This window comes from Podospora anserina, chromosome 3 (assembly GCF_000226545.1).
Source record: "Podospora anserina S mat+ genomic DNA chromosome 3, supercontig 1".
Taxonomy (NCBI): domain Eukaryota; kingdom Fungi; phylum Ascomycota; class Sordariomycetes; order Sordariales; family Podosporaceae; genus Podospora; species Podospora anserina.
This window is the reverse complement of record NW_001914832.1, coordinates 165,615-186,512: the sequence shown is the minus strand read 5'-3', so window position 1 is coordinate 186,512 and position 20,898 is coordinate 165,615. Positions and strand designations below refer to the sequence as shown.

The following is a 20,898-nucleotide window of genomic DNA, read 5'->3' as shown; positions in this document are numbered from 1 at the left end:
TCTGTCTGTGAGAGCACGCACTTGTGCTGAAAGATCAAATTCCCGTTCGCGTTGATGTAGCAGCGTCCCAAGTTCAAGCTGGGCCATGCGCGCCATTGGCCATTTCGCACCGGCTGCATTCAAACACATTTTTGGCGGTGGGCATGAGACGACACCCTTCGCATCGGGATAGGGTGGCTGAGGCTGCTGTTACCAGGGAGAGGATCGTGAGGAGGTGCATTTTGGCAAGGTCAAGGTTGAGTAGGTGTGGGAGGTAGATGATGAGCTGAGCACGAGGGGAGAAAGGGGGCGGATGTGTTGGGTGGAGAGCCTATTTATGAGGTCTCTGACCATTCTTTGACTAGGTTACCAAGTTCTGATTATTGGAACTTTTGCCTTGGAGATACATGCTTTTCTGACAAAACTCGAATCGGCTGCATGGCAATGAGCAGTGGGATGGTGCGTTGCCAAAACCGGTCATGGTAAGTATCCTGGTACCTGCCCCTTGACCAGTGCACCTGAAGCTGTGTACAAAAGCTCTTCCTGCACTGGGCTAAAGCGCCAAAGACTGAGGTATGTTGGCTGTTAGGGGAATTTGTTTATGCATAGTCACGCTTGGCAGGAAGGGGGCGAGCACAACCGCTCTCGTGTTGATCTTATCTCATGGCAAGTTCCTAGGTAAGTAACCCTAAACCTCATACCGATCGCTACCATGCTTCACAGGCGTGTACACAAACCCCTCAAAACTGGCCACCCTCCCCGTCCCGTTCAAATCCGAGGCAGCCACCCCCACAAAAGCCCCCGTGAAACTCCCATGAGCCTGATGCCCACCACACTCATCACTTACAATACTTGCGTCAAACACCGGGCCGATCTTCTTGAGCTCCTGCTCACCCTCAAGAGCGTACCAAAACTGCAGCTCCTTCCCCCTCACCGTAACCTTGAGTCTGACTTTGCCCTCGTTGGGAATAACCACACTGTCAGGATTCGACAGCGGCAAGACCAGATTCCCCACCGGCCAGCTCGCCTCGGAAGCCATGATCAGCAACTCCCTCTGCCCGTCACTGTGCGCGCTGACGATGAGGTAGAAAAAGTTGTACCGGCAGTAGTAGGCCGTCAGCCCGGCGAATTCTCTCTCGTCGGTGGGGGAAAAGTCAATGACTGTCTCGGCGTCGTAGGAAAAGTGCTCTTGCCTCCTCGCAACGAGGGCTTGCTCGAACCAGGAACCGATGCTCTCCCTGCCAATCAGGTTGAGCTTGTTGCTGTCCAGGTTGAAGATTCTCTCCGTCTCGGGGGTGCGAAGCCACTGGAAGTCTTTGTGCAGTCCTTCGCCGGCATCGAACGAGTACTTTTTCGTCTCCCAGTACCGATCCTCATCCCGGGCGGCAGGGAGCTCGACATGGAGGGAGGGGACAGGGCCATCCTTGACAAAGAGCCAGTCGTCTTTCCAGAAGCATTCCTGGATGGCGGTCTCGCGGCCGAGAACGCACCTTCTCCTCTGGGTGGTCGGGCGGCCGGCAAGGTGGACGAGATAGGTCTTGCCATCGGGTGTGTCGACAATATCACCGTGTCCGGCACGCTGCAGCGCGGCATGGGGATGGTCCTTGGAGGAGAGAATGTGCTTGTCTGGGTGGGTTTCATAGGGCCCCCAAATGTCCCTGGAACGGGCAAAGGTGACTGCGTGGTCGTAGCCGGTGCCTCCTTCGGCGGTCAGGAGATAATACCATCCATTCCGCTTGTAGAGATGAGGGCCCTCGACCAGAGCGAGCTCGGTACCCCGATAGATGTTTTTGCGTGGGCCCACGAGCTTGCCAGAAACAGGATCCCACTCCTGCAACGCAATCCCGGCAAAAAGAAGAGGGCGACGGCGGTGATCCCACAGCATGTTCACAAACCACTTCTTGCCGGTGTCCGGGTCGTGAAAGAGTGAAGGATCAAACCCAGAAGAGTTGGTGTAGACCGGATCCGACCATGGGCCCTCGATAGCCGGGGCGGAAACAATGTAATTGTGAGTATCCTTGAAGGACCCATCCTTGCGCTTGACATCTGTGTACACCAGCCAGAACTTTTCACCATCGTGGGTGAGACAGGGAGCCCAGATACCGCAGCTGTCCGGGTCGCCTCGCATGTCGAGCTGGGACTTGCGGGTTAGGGGGCGGGTGACGAGCTCCCAGTTGGCGAGGTCCTTGGAGTGGTGGATTTGAACGCCTGGGTACCACTCAAAGGTGGAAGTGGCAATGTAGTAGTCATCGCCCACCCGGAGGATGGAGGGGTCGGGGTTGAACCCGGGGAGGATGGGGTTTCTTACTTGGGGCATGGTGAATCACAATGAAGTAATTGGTTGGTTGGTTTGCTTTGGGCAGCTTGACGACGTCTCGCCGGAATGCCCGATGGATGCCTCTTATGGTCGAGGTTGAACATGAGGGGAGACTCCAGGTGCTCTCAGTCCGCTGCTACAGCCGTGTTGGATGCCCCACTCCGCATTTAGCCGGGAGCGGCTCTCAAGGCCCGGGGAGGGGAAGTGCCGGAAAAGTGGACCCCGGAGCCGGATGTGTCTCTGCACCGTGAATGGCACGGTGTCGAGGAGCGAGGAGTGATGACCATGACCTTAGCAAAAGCCTTTCCTACATAAGGTATCCAATGGGGGAAACATCATTTTGGCATCTTTTGTGGAAGCACATGAGATATCCCACGACAAGGTTCTCAGTTATAAGCGGCCCAATCATGGGCACGCATTCACTCGCACAGCAAGTACAGTACCACAAGGGTAGGAATGTATTAACTCTTTAAGACTGTTCTTCATGAAATCCACCGTATTCCCCGAGTACTTTTCTTTTGAGGCGCATCTCCTCTGGCCAATAGCAGTTATGTGAATGTCGAAAGGCAGTCATCGGGGTTCTCCGGGCAGGCTCGGGCTTCGACCTGGGCAGGAGCAGGTGCTGGGGCGGCAAGCACCGCCGTGGCGGAGAGGATGAGAATGGTGATAAGCTACATTCAAATTTGCGTCAGGAACAATCCTCAAAGGCATTGAACATCATCCGGTGAGACTTACCTTCATTTTGTGGAATTGGACCAAAAGTCTCGAGTTTGAAGTGACGAAGTTGGTAATGTTTTGTTTGTGAGCGGGGATGAACGATTGAATGAAGGTGAATACACGGGCGACTCGGACTCTCTTATAAGACTTGGGGATCTCGGGAGTGTGAAATCTTTGCAGGTCTGGTACGTTTGAGGTTTCATTGACCGACGACGCCTTGGTAACCACACTTCAAGCGTTGGATCACTAGGTACCTAGGTACACAGCATGCAAGGCAGGCCAAAAAAGAACATAATTCAAGCCCGCGGGCCAATCTGGTTTCGAGCAGCCAGACCGGCCATGGCCATTGGCCGTCGTCTTATCTACCGTCCTACCTATGTCTTGATCGCGGCCAGGCTGGTGTCTGCGCCGCGCAACAACACTTGCGTTTCATTCTCTATGACCGAAACATGAGACCGACATACCTATCTCATTTTCTTTTATCAACACAGAATAAGCACAACGTTGGGTTTGACGCCCGGGTCGGTGCCATGCCTTGGGTATTACAATCGCCGATTAGGTACTTCTCTTCAACTCCGCAGTTCATTTCATCCGTCAACATAATGATGTAGAAATACATGCACCGAACTTAAGTGTTGCCTTCGACAGAATACATCACCCCCCCTCCCCCTCAAAACTTCTTCCTCACCCAGCTCGCCTGAGTGTTGCACCACCCCTTCAACCCAACAATGCCCCAATCCATTCCAACACCGCTCCACTTGTGCCCACCAAAGGGAACATAAGGCGACAGCTCAAAATGACTATTCACCCAAGTGCTCCCCGCCTCCAGCCTCCTAGCCAGCCTCTCGGCCTTTTCAATATCATTGCTCCAAACCGAAGCCCCCAATCCCATGTTGGTGTTGTTCGCCCGCCTAACCACCTCATCCTCATCGCTCCATTTGAGAACAGGCATAATGGGCCCAAAAGGCTCCTCCACCACGATGCGGCTGTCATCTGGCGGGTTGTCGATGATGGTAGGCGGCAGGAAGAAGCCCTTCTTGCCATCGCAGGCGACAGGCTCACCACCGGTGGCGACTTGCCACTTCTGCTTGCCAATCTCCGAGTACAGGTCCTTGACCTTTTCAAACTGCATCCGATTTTGGACCGGACCCAGGAACGCCTCGGGATCGCCTCCTCCTCCGACCTTGAACGACTTGACCACCTGGACAAAGGCAGCGAGGAACTCGTCGTAGATCTTCTCGTGCACGTAAAGGCGCTTGATGTCCATGCAGATCTGACCAGAGTGCATGAATGCCATGGGTCCGATCTTTTATTGTGTTAGTTTCATCAGATACCTTGCTTGGTCTTGAGCATCAGGCAAAACATACCTTCTGAACCACCTGGGCCACATCAACATCATCATAAATAATCGACGCGTCATTCCCACCCAGCTCCAACGTCAGCCTCTTGAGCGTGCTGGCACAAGCCTGCATGACCTTCTTGCCCGTCGCAGACGAACCCGTGAAGCTGATTTTGGCTACATCAGGGTGAGCAGTAAAGAGTGGTCCTAAGCTCTCATCACCGCTCAGAACTTGCACAACACCCGGTGGGAATATCTGCGCAGCAATCTCGCCCAGCTTGAGCGCCGTGTAGGGAGAGAAAGGCGATGGCTTCCAGATAAAGGTGTTGCCGGCGAGGACGGCGGGACCAAGCTTGCCCAGGCCCAAAAGGACGGGGTAGTTCCAGGGGATGATGCCAACGCCAACTCCCATGGGAAGGTACCGGACGGTCGCTCTTCTCTGTTGTGAGCTGTCAGCGACCCCTTTGGCAAATCAGCATGCAAACCAAACCAACCTCCTCAGTATCCTCAATCAAGTCATCCTCGATCCTCAGCTTGGCCGTCTCCCTCACATGGGCAATGGCAAACTGCAGCTCCCCTGCGGCGTTGCTAACAGGCTTGCCAGCCTCCTTCATCAGAAGCTCTTGGAGTCCGGAAACGTTAGCCTCAATCGCGTCAGCATACCGACCGAGATACCCCGCCCGGTCGTCATAGGACAGCGCCTTCCACGCGGGAAAGGCAGCTTTGGCAACGGAGACGGCCTTGTCGACATCAGCCTGCTTGGACAGGGGAACATGATAGAGAAGCTCCTCTGTGCTTGGGTCGACAGCCTGACGGGTCTCGGGGGTGGACGAGAGAGCGTTGTTGATGATGTTTTGAAAATTGGACTGCCAATCATATTGTCTGTCAGTGACGAGTTTTCGTCAGCAACGAGAGGGGGGGGGTTGAGCGTACCGTAAAGTCAATCTTGGGGAAGTCAGCAGCTGAGCCCATGATGTTACCGTTGCAGACTGACGATGCAGTCCAAGTGAGTGTCTAGAAGGTGGCAGGCAGGCAAGATGAGAAGAGGCTCAACTGAAATACCTGCGGTACCACCCAGCGCTACTTATTCTTCTTTCTGGAACCACCCTCAGAGAATACCGATGCCTGCAGACGATGCAGTTGGGCCTCTTCCATGCATGCGTGAGGTTGCATTCTGAATGTTCCACGTTGCTTCCCCGCAGCAGGTTTGCGCGACCTTGCACCAACAAGACGGTCAAAGAGGGAAAGCGAGCCTCGGATCGTCTCCACACCATCAGAAAAGACGTCAATAGTGATGTTTCGCAACCTTGCTTCCCCCCCCCCCCCTCTCGTGGCTTCAATATTTCCCCGCATCTAGAACATGGAGGGCTGAGGAGTGAGGGCTGACAAATATTCTACTTGGTTGCAGGTGGGTTCTGCCAGAAAGGGTTACGAGTTTGCAGTGCTGCTGTTGGAGGTTGGTTGGGCGTTCGGGGAATGGACCTCTTGATTCGTGGGCGCGAACAAAGTTGGCATTCTAATAAATGACACGTAATGATCTAAAACTCGCGTCCTCATCGCCAGCATTACACACCCCCCTTCAGGCATATCCTTCACTCGTCGTAAGGCTTCTGGCCCCAAGCAGCACCCCTGTAGATCAGACAGACATGTCAGCTGCTGTGCCCAACGGCGGGACGAAGGGGGATAACTTACCAAACGCAGTAGCTATGCCAGTTCTTGTTCCTCAACCCAGCCCTCACCTTGGCAATAAACACCTGCATCTCCTCATATTTCCACCCCAGCACGTTCGTGATGATATACAACCCCAGCCCCTCAATCCCGCCTTCGAGCATATACTGGTTGAACTGCCCAACCTCCTTCCACTTTGGATCCGCCGGCCACGACCCCACCGGCGTCTTGATAATCGTATTCTTCACATCCTTAAACCCAGCCTCCTTCAGCCACCCAACATAGTTGTCATTGTCCACCACCTCAAACGTCTGGCCCATCTTGTCCCCCGCCTCCTTGAACACCTTCTTCCACTCCACAAACACCGTGTCCTTGGGCAGCGACCCGTCATCCGACAGCACATCCGCCGTGCAGTCCAAGTGCTCGATCCAGCCGCCCGGCTTCAGACACCGGTACGCCTCCCGGTACACGGCCGGCCAGTCCTTGAAGCACCCAATCATGTACCGGAAGTGGATGTAGTCAAAGTGGTTGTCCGGGAAAGTCCAGGGCTGGGAGGCGTCGTCCAGCTCGAACTTGCAGTTGGGCGGCACCCAGGTCGGCTGGATGGGAGACAGATCGATGCCCGTGACCTCGCAGTCGGGGAACTCATCGGCAAAGTCGATGGCCCACATGCCCGTGCCGGTGCCGACGTCGAGCACGCGGGTGGGCTTGGACAGGGGGGCGAAGAAGAGCTTGTTGTCCAGGGCCAGGTTGAGGAGGTGGTGGTTGATGTCTAGCTGGTCATTCTGGGCGTCGTCATTGGGGGCCCTGGTTTGTCTTTTCAGTGAAACGTGATCAGAGCAGAGAAGGGTGGTTCAGACTCACCAGTACTCCACCTTGTCGGCACCACCAAAGTTGTGGTAGGTCCTGCCGTGAAGCTTGCGGTACTGCAGGATGCTGGAGCTGATGGAGGCAGTAGAAAGAGCATTCTCATCACCAAGCGAAGAGTCATTGTCGTCATCGTCCTCCAGTGGTTGGGGATGGTAGATGGGGTTGGAGTCGACTGCAATTTGCGCATCGGCGGCCGGCTGCTCAGCAGCGCTCGGGGATGCCGGAGTGGAAGCGGCAGCGGCAGGAGCGGTGGTCGGAGGTGGGGAACCAGCCGGTGAAGAAGCCGATGCCTGCGGCGCAGTAGCTGCCGGAATGGACTCGGACTCGGCCATTATTTTATTTTATTTTTTGTGTAATTATTTATGCACGGTGAGAGGATGGGAGAGAAGGGGTAACACCAAAGGTCGATCTGCCGACAGAGCAGAAAACGGGGCCGGTCCCAGGTAAATATCCTTCCTTTCCACCTACCATCGGGCACCTCTCTCACCCCCGCACTTCGAGCAACATCGCCGGAGACCTCGCCTGCTCCGGGTTGGCCCTGTTAGCCTGCCGCTTCGGGGTTAGTGGGGGTGATTTACAGGGGATGACTGGAGCGCCGGAACCCACCAATGCAGTTCCAAATCCTTGGGATGTTCACACGTAATTCGATAGTGTCCAGAACCACCGAAGAAGAAATCGTTAAGCTGTCTGCAGGTCATGCGTATGCGTGTCAGAAGAGCGAGACAATAACCCAGATTGCTGGGTCTCACATGTCTCCGATCCAAAACCTCGCCTCACAGCACAGCACAAAGTGGGTGGTCATCCCGTCATCCTGTCTACAACAAAGAATTACTATATACATAATTTATGTCGGGATAGTGATGGGACGACGCGAGGTTGAACGGGTGGAAAGATTGTCGACTTGATCGCCGGAAGCTGAAAGGATACCTGTGGTCAGCACACAAGACACATCAACCCCCCCAAGACAGGAGAGGCCTGAGTAGAGGCCCTCTGCTCACGGAGACCTAAGAGTTGAGGTCATGGCAACTTCCAACGATGAACCGATAACATTTCCGCCCGCCAGCACCGCATCGCATCGTCTCATCCAGTCATTAAATTACAAGCCCAGATAAAGTCCCCGTGTCGACATCACATCAAAATAACCCCCACACACCAGCAGCAGCACCAATAAGCGAGGCACTCACTATGGACACGGTCTGACGCACAGCAGCACTAACAGATTGACCATCAGTAGGCTTGACGCCGGTGGATTCCTTGCCCAGGTACCAAGCGCCAATATCCGTCAGTCTACCATCGTTGCTCAACATGGCAGCATTGGGTCCCACGTTCGAGACGTCGCTCCTAAAGGCGCCGAACAGGGAATACCGCTCAACAAAATCCAAACGATCAAAGTACTCGGCAGAAATCTTGTAGAAGGCCTGCGTATCCTCGAGACTCTGATGGGCGAAATTGTACTCGGTGATCCACATGGTCTTGTTGGGGAACCTGTGACAAAGTCAGCCTTGCCACCAAAACTGCACAACCGAAAGAAACATACTCAGCAGCATATTGGCCCATATGGCTGGCCAACCCCTCAAAGCTCCCATACCAATGAATCGTCACAAAGTCAAACGTGCAGTTCTCCTTTTTGTTTTCCGTGCTGACAAGCTTCGAGCACTCGCGGACAAAGGTCCTGAGCCAGGGCAAGCCGTCCTGTCCGGCGGTGCAGGCGGGCAAACCCACTCGGATTCCCACATCACTCAAGGGCTTGATGTTGTCCACCCACACCTGAGCCGCCGTGATAGGATCCAAATAACTCCCTCCCCACGAGTACGGGGCATCCGGTTCGTTGAAGCCGAGGACGTTGGTGATGTTGACGCCGCTCTTGATCAGGTCTTGGATGGTCGTGACAAACGAGGTGTCTCCCTTCGTCTCCGGGGCACCCCATAGCATGGGCACAAACTCGAACTCGGACTGGGGAATGTCCTTGTATTTGGGCTCGGGGAGAGGTTTGTAGTTGTAGTACCACGACAGAGCCGGGGGCCAGACTGCGTCGTCGGCGCGGGTCGTGTCGTTGGGCGTGAAGCAGAGACCTCGTTTGTCAGACGCTAGCGGGCCGTCGGCGGAGACGATCGACGGGAGGATCATGGCTGCCACTGTTAAAACAGCGGCGGGTGATACATGGTGTAACATGTTACGCGGGCCGGACAGAACGGAGCGCTGGTAGTGAAACCGTTGGGTTAAGCTGGGCAGTCAGAACTTGATCGGATCAGATCTCGTTGTTCAGAGACCGAAGGGATACTGACGTTGACGCGGTTGTAGGCCGTCGTCGGTCGGTTCCCGAGGCGAAGAGGGACTGTTGTCAGCTCAGGGGGGTCCGAGATCTAGATTTGCGTTTACTCCGTAGTTCCGAAGCAACCCAAAAAAAAAAGGAAAAAGAGAGCGTAAGTATGGCCAACGCTGCCGACGGGAGGGAATGGAATCAAGAATGAACGAGCGTTACAAGAAGAATCATGATGAAGAGATGTTCAGGACGACGACATGGCCGCAATAGAAATTGCATGGCCACAACAATACGGCCAGCTGAAAGCGCCAGTTATCTCCATGACAGACAGACCCTTTCAGCTTGATGGGGCAAAAGCTCGTGGCTGGCGCTGCCCAGGCACCCAGGGCCGCCTAGATTTGGCATGATAAGACGCTAGCCCGTGTTGGGACTAGCGCCGCTATATTGCACCTTTCTTAATGAGAGGACTGAGATGGCAGTTGATCAAAAGGCCCTAATTTATGGGATGAGAGGGAGTTGTCAGAGCAGAGCTGCCAATGGCTGTCATCTGAACCTGAACACAGAGATATGCAAGGCACGAACGACTGCACAGATACTGCCCAGCAGAGACGAACACGCTGAAGCTCAAACGCACAGGGCAGGCACCGGGTGCAGGTTTAAGTGGTGGAGATTGAGAAACAGGGCTGTCTGTGGCATGAAGTGTGCAAGATAAGGCTGAGAGAAGAAGTCTCTGTATTCTTAAAGACTTCCCTTCAGCTGGCTTCAATTGATGGTCCCTGGACTTGGAGGACCCCAACAAGCAAAGCAATTGCCGATGGCGGTGGGTGCCTTTGTGGAAGCGAATGGTTTCCCCGCAAAAGCTCTTGAGCCGTGGCCCGGAAGCGGTTCAAATGGGCCGGTCGGGTCACTTTACCCCAACGCCATCCTTGCCCCCGCGAGCCCCGGCTGCCCCCCTCCCCGCCCCCCCGCCAGGGGCCAGCTTTCAACCGCGAACCAGGCCATCTGCGATGGACAACAACCGCAGACGCCGAAAGATGCCGAGGCAAAGTGACCCAACGCCACCAATTCCGTCAGCAGCAACATTGCCCTTGATTGTTGATATAATAAATAATATGCACGACATTCCTGTCCCTTCCTGCCCCGAAGACCTCAATTCCTGATCACCCACACCGGATTCAAGACTCTCACAATGGCGGTAGAAAGACTCGGCTCCATCCTCAAACACCTTGCCCCCGGCAACGGGCTGTCCCAAATGTGAGTTGTCCCGTGGGCTTTCACATGCCCTTCCCTCCACTTTGACTTTTGACTTGGCCGCTGACCACTCGCCGCAACACGCAGCACCTCCAAGAATGCCGACGACATTGTCATCACCCTCGCCGTCCGCACGCCTCTGGCCAAGGCCAAGAAGGGTGGCTTCAAGGACACCACCATCGAGTACATGGTCTACGCTCTCCTGAAGGAGGTCAACCAACGGAGCAACCTCGACCCCGCTCTCGTCGAAGATATCTGCCTGGGCAATGTGCGCACCCGTGTCCGTCCCCTCAGAGTGTCTTTGGAAACAGTGAGCGCTGACACTATTCTGGTCTACAGGTTTCCGATGGCAAGGCTTCGTACAAGCTGCGCGCCGCGTCCCTCGCCGCGGGCTACCCCAACACCTGCTCCGTCTACTCGCTCAACCGCTTCTGCTCCTCCGGCCTCAAGGCCGTCGCCGACATTGCCCACGCCATCTCCAACGGATCCATCGAAATCGGTATCGCCATGGGAGCCGAGAGCATGACCGCTGGCGGCGATGCGCTCGAGAAGCCCTTTGACGAGGAGGTCACCAAGCACTCCCAGGAGGCTGTCGACTGCATGCAGCCCATGGGTTGGACTTCCGAGAACGTCAGCGCTGACTTTGGTGTCACTCGCGAGATGATGGACAAGTACGCCGCCGAGAGTTTCCAGAGAGCCGAGAGGGCGCAAAAGGCCGGTCTTTTCGATGACGAGATCGTCCCCATCACCACCCAGATCAAGGACAAGGACGGCAATTCCAAAACGGTCACCCTAACCCAGGACGAGGGCATCCGGCCTGGCACCACCGCCGAGGGTCTCGGCAAGATCCGCGCCGCCTTCCCTCAATGGGGTGGCTGCACCACTGGTGGCAATGCCTCTCAGGTTACCGATGGTGCTGCTGCCATCCTGCTGATGAAGCGCAGCACCGCCATCAAGCTCGGTCAGCCCATCCTGGGCAAATACGTCGGCTCCACCACCGCCGGTCTCGCCCCCCGCATCATGGGTATTGGCCCCACCGTGGCCATCCCCAAGCTCCTCGCCCAGCACAACATCACCCTGAACGATGTTGATGTCGTCGAGATCAACGAGGCCTTTGCAAGCATGGCTGTCTACTGCCGGGACAAGCTTGGACTCGACTGGGCCAAGATGAACCCCCGTGGCGGTGCCATTGCCCTTGGCCACCCACTGGGCGCCACCGGTGCGAGACAAATCGTCACCGGCCTCAGCGAGTGCAGAAAGACCGGCAAGAAGATCCTGCTGACGAGCATGTGCATTGGCACCGGCATGGGCATGGCGGGCTTGTTTGTTAACGAGCAATAATGAATCTGTAATGTATCTTATGTACCTCCTGTATATAGCAAGCGATATCAATGTTTTTTCCATCTACTACCCCTCTATTGACCTTGATGCCGTCCGAAAAACGGATGTTGATGACGCCCCATCGTGCAAAGTAGCCAGCCCGGTTGCTCTCGCCGTGTTGTTATTTTCGGCCTGGCCCCGTCCCAACTCCTCCCCCCTCGTTTCTCCCCCCTTTCCCTCCCTCCCCGACCCCCACCTTTGCCGGACCTTGGGCAGGAGGTCATACCACCCGCCAGCAGCAAAAACTCCCAACCAGAGAGCCAATTCCGTCCCGTAAATCACCATTCCCAACACGTCCAGCTCTTTCTGGAAAACGACCGACACCAGTGAGAAGACATCCCCGAGCGCATCAATCCCCACAAACAAGAAGGAAATCCCCCTCACGGTCCGATGTTTCCATATATCGACGTAATGCCTCAGCACGCCCAGCGCAAGCAACAGGGCAGACAACGCCGCCATGAGCGTCATCGCCCAGTCTTGCCCGTTTCTGTTCCGCAGCGCGAACACCAGCCCGACCTCCACACCCGCCATCACCATCCCGATCGGCACCGCCACGGACAGGGTCTCGATCGCTGTCCAGCATTGCTGGTAGTAGAGACACTGCCCCCAGGTGACGAGGCTTAGGAAGGCGAGGATCTGAGGTTGGACCTGCAGGGCAAGGTTGAAGGAGGAGACGATGTTGTAGACTCCCAGGGGGACGCCGGCCCAGGCCCAGAGCATCATCATGGCGGGTTGCAGCCCGGTGGCGTGGCGGCGGCGGTGGTTGATGATTATTTGGGGGAGGAGCTGGATCGACCAGCAGATCTTGGGATGGTGTTAGCATGCGATGAAAAGAGAGAGAGAGAGAGAGAAAGAGGAAAGAAGGAGGTTTTACCGCTCCGAGGGTGCCAAGGGTGTTGGCTGCTGGTGGGTTGTCCATTGCATTTTAGGTGTCAACGTTCCACTCACTCCAAAAGGTTGATGTTGACAAGGAGGGTATGTGAAGAAAGACACTGCTGCTCGGGCTGCTTAGTCATCGACCGAGCTTGATACATACAAGATTCACAACGAAGACACTGACTGATGGTATCAAAAGTTTCTGAAATGTTGAATTGACCATCCTAAAAATAAAGCCATGCTTCCATGTACTCCTCCCATGCAATTCGCTCCGTGTAGATTACAGTCGCTATTATAACCGGGAAAAGGGCTCCTCCTCCACCTCGTTTGTATGAACTTTGTCACATCCACACACCTAGTTGCCCATACAAATGTTGAAAAAAGTGTCCGCAACTTGTCGCTGATGCCTTTCCAGAACGTAGCCACAGCCATTGCCATGTACCGGACTGCTTTGTCCGTCCCTGAATATCATATCACATTCGCAACGGACGCTCGAGCTCCATGACAAAAAAAATGCATCCTCAAATAAAACGATAAACCACGCCAGGCGCCCATCGGGGGCACGTATAGTACAATGGAGGAACAGCATTACTCTGTCAGGTGATGAGACACCGAGGCGAGGTTGTCACCCAAGATGTTCAAAATTTGCTCCGCAGCCTGGTTGACATGATGTTAGACGAAGCTCTTGCAAACAGAATTTCCCGAGGGATACTCACCGTTGGGGAAATGACACCATCTCTGGCCCAAATCTGCAACATGCCCTTCACAACGTGCGCCTGGTCCTCGACGCCCAACCCGGTGACCAGCATGTCCAGCACGGCACCGGGGTTGTAGTCCCGGACGGCGATAAAGGTCTGGTAGTAGAGGAAGGCAAACATGCCCATAATGAACTGGCAGTCCATGCGGTCCGTCATGCCGCCGTGACCGGGGATCGAGTCGCCAAAGTCCTTGAGCTTGAAGGTTCTCTTGAGACCCGAGGCGAAGAAACCGCCGAATGGGGCAATCAACGATGCAAACGTGGCCCAGACCAAGGTGTGAAAGTACATGGGCGCCACCGTGATACTCACGGTATGGCCGGGAGGCAGGAAAAAGAACTCGGGGGTCGTATAGGTGCGAGGGATGAAGACGGGGTTGGGGTCGCAGTGAATGTCCTGCAGAATGCTCGTGGCAAGGTTTGTTGCAGGGCAAATGAAATAGTTGGAGCGGAGCAGGCACCAGGTGAGACCGAGGCCGACGACCATGGTCGAAAACCACGCGCCAATGAAACCTTCGACCGTCTTCTTGGGCGAGAGTTTGATGAGCTGAGTGCGGCCAAAGGTGATGCCGCAAATGTAGGCAAAGATATCATTGGTGATGACAAGGGCGGCGGGTAAGAAGAACCAAATCAGACCCTCAAAGATGTTGTTGAGGATGAAGTGGGCCTGGATGTTGATGAGGAACAGCGCCATGTGCGTCCAGGCGAACTGCGAGAACTGAAACCTCAAATTCCCTGGCTTCAAGGAGGTGACGAAGATGACAAAACCTGAGAGTCATGTCAGCCTTGTTGTTACGGCTGAGTTTGCTAAACCTACCAAAGATGTAAATGCAAAAACTGATGAAGCGGTGGTGGGTAGACAGAGGCTGCAGGACCTTGTCGACAAGAATGATGTGTCTGAAGTAGTAGACAACACTCTCGCCATACAGGAAGTACATGGTGGTCGCGAGCCAGTACCAGTTCAAAGACTTTGTGAAGCGCAAGTCGCGGGCCCGAGAGCCTATATTGGCGATGGCGATGACCTCCTTGAAGGAGATGATTTGGATGGTGGTGATGATCAAGACGACGTAGATGTGACCGGCGAGCAGAGCAGCAAAGAAACCGGCAATCATCACCAAGGTCCAAAATGTCCTGACCATGAAGTTGGCCTTTTTCTTCTCATACTCGGAGACTGTCGCCGGCGGAGCGGCGGAAGTGTTCGTCGCTTCGGGGTTTGGCTTGGTTAACAATGTCGAGTCCGGTTCGGCCACCATCTCGGTCTTTTTTTCTGCTTGGGACTCGATGGCTCCCGCGCCCTGCCTTCCGGCCATGATGGGTGAGGTATGGGGTGTCTATGCGTTTGGCCCCGAACGACAGGCAACGTCAGGTCCCCGAGGGGTTCGGAATCGGACGAATCGGTATTTGGCAGGACGGCGCAAAGGAGGACAGTGGCCTCAGCTCAGATGGGAGGGAAGCGAGGAGCTCTTTGCGGGGGAGCGCGACGACGATGTTAGCACAGGCAGTAAGACAAGGGGCGCTTTGCGACAACATACGGGAGCAGCGTCGGTGGACTGAAGTGGGTTTGTTGGTTTGGTGTTTGTCCTGCTTGAGTGGAAATTTCGAGGTCTGCCCGGGAACTGGGGTGCTACGTCAAGTCCGTCTTGGCCGGCACAGTGGGGGGTCTCCCAACGGTTAGGTGATTAGGTAATCACTCCAACGCGTTCCTCGACTGACAGAGGTCAAGTCCAACTCTAATAAGCGCGTCTGGCGCAAGTGACGTCGACCTCAACCGTAGAAACATCCGACTCGACCTAAGCGCGGGGCTGAGAGGCATGGCACGGGTATGCACAATCGCAACCTTGAACCGAACAACCGACGGCCATGGATGATGACTTTTCCGACGAAGACTTCCTGGACCAGATCGACGAAAGCGACCTCCAGAAGCTCGAGGAGAATGCCATCCAACTGACACAGGTCCAGGCCCAGGCCCAGGTCTCACAACGTCCACCACCTCTTACACACCAGCACCAGCACCACCAACCGCAACCACAGCCGCAGTTGCAGCAGCAGCATGTTCAGCAGGACAGTTACGGTCTCGACGAAGATGACGACCTCGACGACACCGTTGTCTTTGAGGAGATTGCCCAGCAATCCCAGCCTGGCGGACCCAAGCAGACCAATTCGTGGGCCACCAAGTCGCTTCCCGTCCAGCAGGCCCGACTGAATGCCAATCTCGCCAACACCCAACGGTGGAATCAGCATATACCACTTCCTACAGCCCGGCCAGTCTATCCCCCGCCTCCCAAATATCCTCAAGTGCCATCCTCTCGCCCAATCCCTTACCACGCACCGCCCTCTCTGCGACCTGTCCCGCCTGCCCGTCCGCTCCCGCCACCGCGCCCACAACATGCGCCGACTCAATCCCAATTTGCCCGACCGCCTGTTCCTCCCGTCCCAAGCCCCTACTCGGTACAGCCGTCCCACGCAGGCCAGTCGGCTCGGCCAGGGCCGCAAGGTGACATTATTGCCCAGCTCCAGTCCCAGCTCGCTGCCGCCCAGTCGGAGCTTGCAACCGCCAGAGGGGAGGCCCTCATCATCCGATCAAAGTACGACAAGATACAGAACGACCGTGATTCCGAGGTTGCACGTTTGAGGAAATTACACGAGGAGACATTGGCAAAACATGAGCGGGAACTGAACGACTTCCGGGCAACAACTCGCAATGTTACCACTGAGCTTCAGTTTGCCCAGCAGGATCTTAGAGAGGGCTTAGGACGAGGAAAGAGCAAAAAGAAGGACGGCGCATCCACACCGAAAAAGAACCACAAGTTTTGGGGGCAGGCCGACGGATTCAACGATGTGGAAGTCGTATCAAGCCCTACCAAAGGCTCTCGGAGGAGGGATGCAATTCCCACCATCCCACCTGCTGGCGAGCGTACGCCTTCCAAGGGTGGGAAGAGGAAGCGCGGGCACGTCTTTGCTAGCCCGAAACATGGCCTCGAGGTGGATGAGAACGCACTTGGACCAGATCGTGGGGCGACTCGTGAAGTAATAACCCCCACGATCATTATATCGACTGCCAACGCTCTTCCGTATGACGTAAGTTGATCCAGGTCGCCTTCCATCTGCTGCAATATCTACTGACACATGATTCCTTTCTAGTTCTTAAGGCTGGTCCTGGATCACAGTGCACTCCGTGACCAGCCCCCGACGTTCGATCTCTTCTCCAGGTTTACATTCCCATCAGATCCCAGTCAGACGTTCTCCACCGTTATCTTCCAGAAGCTGTCTCGGTTGGGCAGCCCCAAAGAGCCGCTTCTGTTGCTGGCCGACTTTGCCGAGCTCGTGATTGACTTGTGGCAGCGCTGTCTATCTGAGCGCTACCACGCACCGATTTACTATTTAGCATCGTTGGTGCTTTACACGCTTGATTTGAATGCTGTGGTGGTAGCGCCCCGCATCACATCTTCTCTGGTCCCAGTGTGTACAACGACCTGTCAGCTCATTGCCCTCCAGCGGCACCACAGCCCTGATGGGGATTTGTCCAGCCACGCCGACCCTGCAATCCGACAGTTGAGTCTTGATATTGACGTTACCCAGTGTCTCGCCCTGCTATATCTTGCTGCACTGGGATGCGCCGCACCGGCGCGTGGCCAGGCTGGGGCCGAGGAGACCGCAGAGACAACGAAGCACTCACCCCTCGTTCAGTTCTGGCGCACGGTCGAGCCCGAGTTTGTTCTGCGCATGCTGTCGGTCAAACACCCTGAACGAGACTGGTATGGGATGCTGTCGTTGCTGTGGACGTCGGTTTTGCCCGACAGCATAGGGCCCATCCCAAGCCCAGTGTCGGCGACATCCACCGCCCGCTCCAAAGCAAAGGATTTGGACCAGGTGTCCAAGGAGACGATCAAGGCTGTGTCGTTGTTTCTAAATGAGTCGCCGAGGTGGGCGCCCAAAGGTTCCGTCAAGGAATTAGAGGTGAGGACCGCGACTTTGCGGACGCTGGTGATTTTTACCTCTAGTCCGTATGGCATGGTGCAGGCGGCCAGGAGCGAAGTTGTCATCCCGCGTCTTGTCACAGTGTTGTGCTGGGCTATTGACCGACTGTATGACTTGGATGGCGGGTTGCCAGCAATAGTTCAGAATCCGGCGGCGAGAGGTGGCATACACAGCTTTACGAACGAGGCCGAAGCGGATGATCCCGACGGTCAAGACGGTGAGGAAGAGAAGCTTGCATCCTTGTTGCCCCGATTCATCGCACGGGCAATCCTGTTGCTCCACACGCTGGTCACACACCCACGCACAGCAGATGTGGTTCAAATGGGAGCTAAGCTGTCAGCCTCCCACGGAGGGTCCCAGCGATACCTACTTATGCTCGCCAGGCTTTGCTTTGCTGAAGAGGAGCTGGTTTTGGAGGCCGGCATCGACCCGGCGACGGCTGAGCTGGCTCGAGAGCTCATTGAGCTTTCGGTGACGCCTGTCGAGGGCGAGGAGATGAGCAAGGCGTTTGGTTGATGCGTTCTCGTGTTGCCTTGTATGTAGTATGTTCCTTTTGGACTTTTGCATTGTTTTACTAATGGCGGTCACGACGAGCGATGTTGTGACGGACATGGAATAAGGGAAAGCTCGGCGTTTGGTGAGCTGGGTTTGGGTTTCTGTTCTGTTCTGTTTAGTACGGTATACCCATAGATATAACACCCCGTAATATTAGAGACATCTGCTGGCTTTTTCGTGATTGTTTACCATCGACGATGCAGTGCAGCGGCGCAGACCCGTCAGAATATTCAAGGTACAACCAAGCATTTGCCCAAATTTTGACGCGAATCCCAATCGAGTGAGAGAGGCGAGTGGCTGCATGGAAGTTGGGACAAGAGTGCTCAGCCGCCGGGTTACGCGCACTCGCCCCTCATCACCTCCTGCTCCCAGCCTCGTCAAAATGGTCTGCTTCACTCACCCATCCATGAAGCGCCAGAGATGAGCGACAACGATCTCACCGTGGAGGAAAAGGTGGCCATTGCCGCCCTGGTCATCTCACTTTTCGCCTTGCTTGGCGTAGTATTGCAGTATGTCCAAGCCGTCATTGGGAGGATCAACGGTCTCTCGATTCGCGACAGAGAGGTCCTGGGAAAATGGGCAGAACACGCCAAGATCAGCTTCAGGTGGTTCCGGGGCGAGGTGCAGTACGAGGCGCCCATCATCTTCATGGCCGCCAGCGACAACACGAGGGGTCCCATCGACGAGAAGGAGATTTGGTACGTGGACGGCACGCGCGAGAGCTGTGAAAAGACCAGAGTTGAGCTGCCGACCAACGATCTGAGGGAGCGGGTCCACACGCACAAGAACGAGCTGGCGACGTGGATCTTGGCCATCGAGGCGGCGCAGATGATGGAGCGGGACTCGAAGCAGTGGGAGGCGAACGAGTGGAGGAAGTTTGCGACGGAGAGCGGCACGCGAAGCCCTGTCACTCTTCCGTATGAGGGGCCGGTGTCGCTGGCGGTGGCTATTCAGCCGATGAGGAGGAGTTTTGACAAGCATCCTGCTGTGAAGAGGCCTTACGCGACGACGGCGATTTGTCATATCATCGAGCTCTGCGCTGTGCTTGGGATATACTGGAAGGAGTTTGACCGTGACAACAACAAGTACCGCGCCGAGGGGAACGGGTATAGTGTGCTCGGGAACAGGGTCCATGACTTTGGTCTGGTGTTCACGTTCGAGAAGCCCGGCTGGCCGAGGTTCGAGAAGAACAGGGTGATACCGACGTCTGAGGTCAAAGAGCTCAGTTTTGGGAACGTCCCGACCTTTTATCGGGACAAGAAGGACGACAGGAATTGGAAAGCGCCCATCAACGAGCAGAAAGATCTCAAGACGCTGCAGCTGGGGAGCCGTACCGAGATTGCCGAGACGCTCAACCTGATCCGGTGCAACGAGTACACGACGCAGTGCTACTCGGACGAAACAAAGAAGCATGTGCATTTGTTTCCTGCTGTCTTTGAAGTCTTGGCCATGCTGGCAAGGCCATTTCACATCAAGGATCGGCCATTCACTTATCTGCCCAACCCCGTGGCATTCGCTCTGAACAAGCAGGCCTTTTCGCCCCGGCGCCTGCTGAGCGAGTTCCGCAAGAGGCTGAACTTTGAGATCAACACAGACCAGGGGCCAAAATACACACCCCCAACCGAACTCGCCAACATTGACAGACTGGCCAGCGACCTGGAAGAAGAGCTTCCCAAACGTGACGGAGAATACTCGCCCAAGTGCCTCAATGATCTGCACGAGGCCATTGACGAGGTCGGTGACAGCATCCTGAACAAGACGTCCAAAGATGTCGTGCTCGACGTCCTCCGCCGTCATGTCCAGGAGGTTCTGCTGGCAATCAACACCTCTCAACGAGACATCGACTGGGCGGAATACAGCCCAACAGCTGCCGCCCCGCCGCCTACCGGGAGACCAACTCACCTCCCAATGTCAGCATCAGCACCGGGCACACCGGCGCAACCCCCCCAGTTCCCACCGATGCCAACCGACGAAGGCGCAACAGGCGATGTGTCCTTTGACGATCTACTCAAGACACCACACGAGAAGCGCGAGGCGGCTTTGATCAAGCACTACTTTGACGATATCCGCATCAGGGCCGTCAGCCTTGACGACACAAACCAGCATTATGACCAGGAGGCTGCCCAAGCCTCCAAGGATATTCACTACTCCGAGCCCGGGTACGACGGGCTTGGTTTGGTGGGGCTGCAGCAGACTACAACGGCGCAGACAATGGGGACCATGAGTGAGGATGGCACCGGAAACACGACGACACACTCCTCACCCAGGCCGCCGACACTCGGGATAAACTCGAGGAGGGCCACAGGGACGTTCAGCAATGGCAGGCTACCGCCCACCCCGAGCAGGGCGGAAACATGGAGGAAGCACGGACTGACGAATACGGAGATCAGGAGGAACACCATCTGGTTTGCGCTGGTGTTTAGGATGATCTGCTGGCTGCTGTTACATGACTTTGACAAGAAGGATGTGCAGCTTCCCAAGAGCGAGCTGATGGGCAGTCGGCTGAGTGTGTTTATTGTATGATAGTACCGGATTAATGGGATGATACATCGTGAGTTATGTAACAAGGTAATCAAGCTTGCGAGCAAACGGGGCCTTGGCAGTTGGCAACCCTTTTTCCTTGATTGGCTGCGCAGACCTGAAACCCACCGACACTGCGGGGTCACCCAGCTCCCAGCACTGGATAAACGCATACGGGATACTCCGTAGAGTAACCTCACACGCGCGCCCCAAGCTTCCCTGTGGCCTGCCTCGCCTCTCAATTCGCAAAGCCTCCCGTTGCATTTTTTTGAGACGCTATTACGTTTGGCCTAGACTCCGCGGGGACAGTTTCCCTGTCCAGCCAGCCCTGACCTGACCGCTCCTCCACTCTTCCAACATCATAATTGATGGCCCAATAACACTCACGAAACCCTCCCTGTCTGTTCACCCCTCTGCTCTGTTAGACGGAC

The 20,898-nt window shown here is 55.6% G+C and overlaps 9 protein-coding genes across 9 annotated transcripts; 3 read left to right on the top strand and 6 right to left on the bottom strand.

Moving 5' to 3' along the window:
- Window positions 1-667: 667 nt before the first annotated feature.
- On the bottom strand, window positions 668-2,296 carry PODANS_3_580 (uncharacterized protein; the record flags this gene model as incomplete). The annotated part of the gene is made up of 1 exon (XM_001903280.1): window positions 668-2,296. One exon carries the CDS (start codon window positions 2,294-2,296, stop codon window positions 668-670), a length of 1,629 nt encoding a protein of 542 aa, XP_001903315.1.
- Window positions 2,297-3,683: 1,387 nt separating this feature from the next.
- Window positions 3,684-5,324, bottom strand: PODANS_3_570 (uncharacterized protein; the record flags this gene model as incomplete). The annotated part of the gene is made up of 4 exons (XM_001903279.1): window positions 3,684-4,319; window positions 4,381-4,791; window positions 4,847-5,218; window positions 5,286-5,324. 4 exons carry the CDS (start codon window positions 5,322-5,324, stop codon window positions 3,684-3,686), a joined length of 1,458 nt encoding a protein of 485 aa, XP_001903314.1.
- A 620-nt stretch (window positions 5,325-5,944) lies between these two features.
- Window positions 5,945-7,222, bottom strand: PODANS_3_560 (uncharacterized protein; the record flags this gene model as incomplete). Its single annotated transcript, XM_001903278.1, has 3 exons — window positions 5,945-5,981; window positions 6,045-6,827; window positions 6,885-7,222. 3 exons carry the CDS (start codon window positions 7,220-7,222, stop codon window positions 5,945-5,947), a joined length of 1,158 nt encoding a protein of 385 aa, XP_001903313.1.
- An 801-nt stretch (window positions 7,223-8,023) lies between these two features.
- PODANS_3_550 (uncharacterized protein) lies at window positions 8,024-9,062 on the bottom strand (the record flags this gene model as incomplete). The annotated part of the gene is made up of 2 exons (XM_001903277.1): window positions 8,024-8,375; window positions 8,428-9,062. The coding sequence occupies 2 exons, from the start codon at window positions 9,060-9,062 to the stop codon at window positions 8,024-8,026; spliced, it is 987 nt and encodes a 328-aa protein (XP_001903312.1).
- Window positions 9,063-10,342: 1,280 nt separating this feature from the next.
- On the top strand, window positions 10,343-11,745 carry PODANS_3_540 (uncharacterized protein; the record flags this gene model as incomplete). The annotated part of the gene is made up of 3 exons (XM_001903276.1): window positions 10,343-10,407; window positions 10,492-10,672; window positions 10,744-11,745. 3 exons carry the CDS (start codon window positions 10,343-10,345, stop codon window positions 11,743-11,745), a joined length of 1,248 nt encoding a protein of 415 aa, XP_001903311.1.
- Window positions 11,746-11,811: 66 nt separating this feature from the next.
- On the bottom strand, window positions 11,812-12,510 carry PODANS_3_530 (uncharacterized protein; the record flags this gene model as incomplete). The annotated part of the gene is made up of 1 exon (XM_001903275.1): window positions 11,812-12,510. The coding sequence occupies one exon, from the start codon at window positions 12,508-12,510 to the stop codon at window positions 11,812-11,814; it is 699 nt and encodes a 232-aa protein (XP_001903310.1).
- A 738-nt stretch (window positions 12,511-13,248) lies between these two features.
- PODANS_3_520 (uncharacterized protein) lies at window positions 13,249-14,724 on the bottom strand (the record flags this gene model as incomplete). The annotated part of the gene is made up of 3 exons (XM_001903274.1): window positions 13,249-13,317; window positions 13,377-14,182; window positions 14,232-14,724. 3 exons carry the CDS (start codon window positions 14,722-14,724, stop codon window positions 13,249-13,251), a joined length of 1,368 nt encoding a protein of 455 aa, XP_001903309.1.
- Window positions 14,725-15,274: 550 nt separating this feature from the next.
- PODANS_3_510 (uncharacterized protein) lies at window positions 15,275-17,908 on the top strand (the record flags this gene model as incomplete). Its single annotated transcript, XM_001903273.1, has 2 exons — window positions 15,275-16,492; window positions 16,556-17,908. The coding sequence occupies 2 exons, from the start codon at window positions 15,275-15,277 to the stop codon at window positions 17,906-17,908; spliced, it is 2,571 nt and encodes an 856-aa protein (XP_001903308.1).
- Window positions 17,909-18,367: 459 nt separating this feature from the next.
- On the top strand, window positions 18,368-20,470 carry PODANS_3_500 (uncharacterized protein; the record flags this gene model as incomplete). The annotated part of the gene is made up of 1 exon (XM_001903272.1): window positions 18,368-20,470. One exon carries the CDS (start codon window positions 18,368-18,370, stop codon window positions 20,468-20,470), a length of 2,103 nt encoding a protein of 700 aa, XP_001903307.1.
- Window positions 20,471-20,898: the final 428 nt, after the last annotated feature.